This window comes from Lathyrus oleraceus, chromosome 4 (assembly GCF_024323335.1).
Source record: "Lathyrus oleraceus cultivar Zhongwan6 chromosome 4, CAAS_Psat_ZW6_1.0, whole genome shotgun sequence".
Taxonomy (NCBI): Eukaryota; Viridiplantae; Streptophyta; class Magnoliopsida; order Fabales; family Fabaceae; genus Lathyrus; species Lathyrus oleraceus.
Window position 1 is genome coordinate 271519266 of NC_066582.1, and position 2619 is coordinate 271521884.

At 44.7% G+C, this 2619-nt stretch overlaps 1 protein-coding gene across 1 annotated transcript; it reads left to right on the forward strand.

The window, feature by feature from the left end:
• Window positions 1-391: 391 nt before the first annotated feature.
• Window positions 392-2149, forward strand: LOC127137034 (uncharacterized). Its single transcript, XM_051063530.1, has 2 exons — window positions 392-1513; window positions 1901-2149. The coding sequence occupies exons 1-2, from the start codon at window positions 392-394 to the stop codon at window positions 2147-2149; spliced, it is 1371 nt and encodes a 456-aa protein (XP_050919487.1).
• The last annotated feature ends 470 nt before the right edge of the window (window positions 2150-2619 follow it).

The following is a 2619-nucleotide window of genomic DNA, read 5'->3' on the forward strand; positions in this document are numbered from 1 at the left end:
GTGTGCATTATTGACGTCTGCTGAAACTCAGTACCTAGCTTGTGGTAGCAAGTGGCCATCTCTAGTATGGAGGAATCTGATGCAGACAGAGTACAATGTCACCCGGAATGTCATGACATTGTGTGAAACTAGTAAGGGCAAAAAGGGAATGCGTGCGTCTGAACAGTTATAGCAGCTAATGAAGTTAGTTAGCTACTGTTTAATAAGTAAAATTATTAAACAACAAATAGTGAGCGCTGAGTGGTCAAATAGACCTCACTCCTGCATAAAGCGTTTCACATTCAGTCGTTTCAAACTCCACTCGTGCAAACCCTCGTCCAAAGAAACGGTTCATCTTCCCTCTAAGATTTTCAGCATGGCTCGTCAATCCGATACCTCCTCCTATACCACCATGTCTGATTCTCTCAGCACCGAGTCCTACCACCATACCCAGGAGGATCCGGTTGTTGACGCAACAACTTCATCCCATGCAAGAAGACCTAAGGAAACGGTCACCGGGTTTTCATCAGAAATCGCTCTTGATGAACACACAAGGGAAGGGTCAAGGTATGTTCATAACTCCATTGCAACGATCGTCACTCAGATACTATCTGGTAATCGAAATGTTCCTGGAGTTTCTGTTCCCTTGAACACGATCATTCCTGATATTGCTGCATGTCAAGATAAAGCTGTAGTGTTGAGGAAAAATGTCACTGACAATGTTGAGCAACCAGATGCTCATGAGGGGTCAAAGATTGACAAACCCTCAGGCAAAGTGAGAGGTGAGAAGGCCAATGTTACTCAAGGTGTTGAGGACAACCCTAGAGCTGAAACGATTAACGTGGAAGAACTCTCGGACAATGAACTTCTGGCTTCAGTTGTCCCTAGCATAGCCAAGAGGGTCAGGACTAGGAGAGGGAAAAAGCCAGTGATGCAAAGGTCTCCAGCCAAGGAAGTTGATGAGACAACTCCTCATAGACAACCAGGGACAGAGAGTGCTCGCAAAAGGAAAGGCTATGGACCTGCCAAATCTTGGAGCAAAGAGGTGCCCAAGAAGTTGAAGACCAAGGCAGTGGTGGTAGAGTCAGAATCTGATGTCCCATGTGATGTCACAACTTCCATGTCCAGGAAGAAGCCCTCTTCAAGCAAGTTGGCTGCTAGTGTCCCAGATGTCCCGATTGACAATGTGTCCTTCCACTTTCCCTCCAGTGTTAACAGATGGAAGTATGTCTACCACAAGAGGCTGGCCCTGGAGAGAGAACTGGCACAGAATACACTGGACTGTAAGGAGATTGTGGATCTCATCAAAGAGGCAGGATTGATGAGAACTGTGTCTCAACTCCCTAAGTGCTATGAGACCTTAGTGAAGGAGTTCATTGTAAATCTGTCAGAGGAGTGTGCTGATGGTAAATCCACAGAGTTTAGAAAGGTCTATGTGCGTGGGAAGTGTGTGACCTTTTCCCCTTCTGTGATAAATCAGTATCTGGGAAGAGCGGATGAAGAGCAACCAGAGCTTGAAGTGACTGACAATACAGTCTGTCAAGTCATCACAACCAAGCAAGTCCGAAAATGGCCTCTCAAAGGGAAGCTGGTGGCCAGCCAACTAAGTGTAAAGTATGCAATGCTACACAAAGTGGGAGCAGCAAACTGGGTACCCACTAATCACAAGTCAACTGTGTCTGTGGCGTTAGGGAAGTTCATCTATGCAGTGGGAACCAAGACAAATGTGGACTATGGTTCTTACATATTTGATCAGACAATGAAACATGCAGGGAGCTTTAGTGTGAAGGGACCCATTGCCTTTCCATCTATCATATGTGGAATTGTGCTGAACCAATTTCCACACATCCTGACAGAACATGACTTCGTGAAAAGAAGAGAGAGTCCATTGGCTTTCAGCTACAAACTGTTCCTGGGCAAGCATGTCCCTGACATTGTCTTGACATCGGGAGAAACATCCAAAGCTGGCAACCAACCAGACAAGGCTGATGTTATTGCAGTTCTCAAAGAGACCTGCAAAGAGCTGGAGGCTAGAAAGCATGCACTGGAAAAGCTCATCTTGCAACTAGAGACTGCTGCTGAAGACACAGATGGACCTGACAGGCAAAGTTCTGAGGAGGAGGAGGAGGCCAGCTGTGAAGAGGAGGCTGATGATGAGGCTGAGGATTAAATACTTCTTTTGTGTTTTCTGTCATTTGTGTAATTCTTATTACTAATTGTGGATCTGTAACTTAAAGTGTTGCTTTGGCAACATTTTTGACAAAAAGGGGGAGTGACAAGTTGATACCCCAAGACAACAGAAGTTTACGTTGTTAAACTTAGGTAAAACAGGTTCTCATTCATGACAGATTGAAGTTTTCCTCTACTGCAGCTGATGTGTGATGAAGTGTGTATTTACCTTCTGTGTGTATGCTGTTGTGTGCCTCTGTATGCATGATGTTATATGTGTGAAGTTTTTATTTAACTTCCCTCCCCTGCAGCAGCTGTGTGTTGAAGTTTATATTTAACTTCTGTTTTTGTGCTGCTTTGTGAAGTTTTTATTTAACTTCCATGTGTGTGAGTGTGCTGCCACTCTGAGTGTATTAGCTAGTATTATTCCGCTGCTATGAACTCTGTTATGGGGATCAAAGTGTTTTAGCC

Coding starts and splice junctions, on each gene's coding strand:
- LOC127137034 (XM_051063530.1), top strand. CDS start 392: ATGTCTGATTCTCTCAGCACCGAGTCCTACCACCATACCCAGGAGGAT. Junction 1,514..1,900: donor TTGAAGTGACTGACAATACA/GTCTGTCAAGTC, acceptor TTCCTGGGCAAG/CATGTCCCTGACATTGTCTT.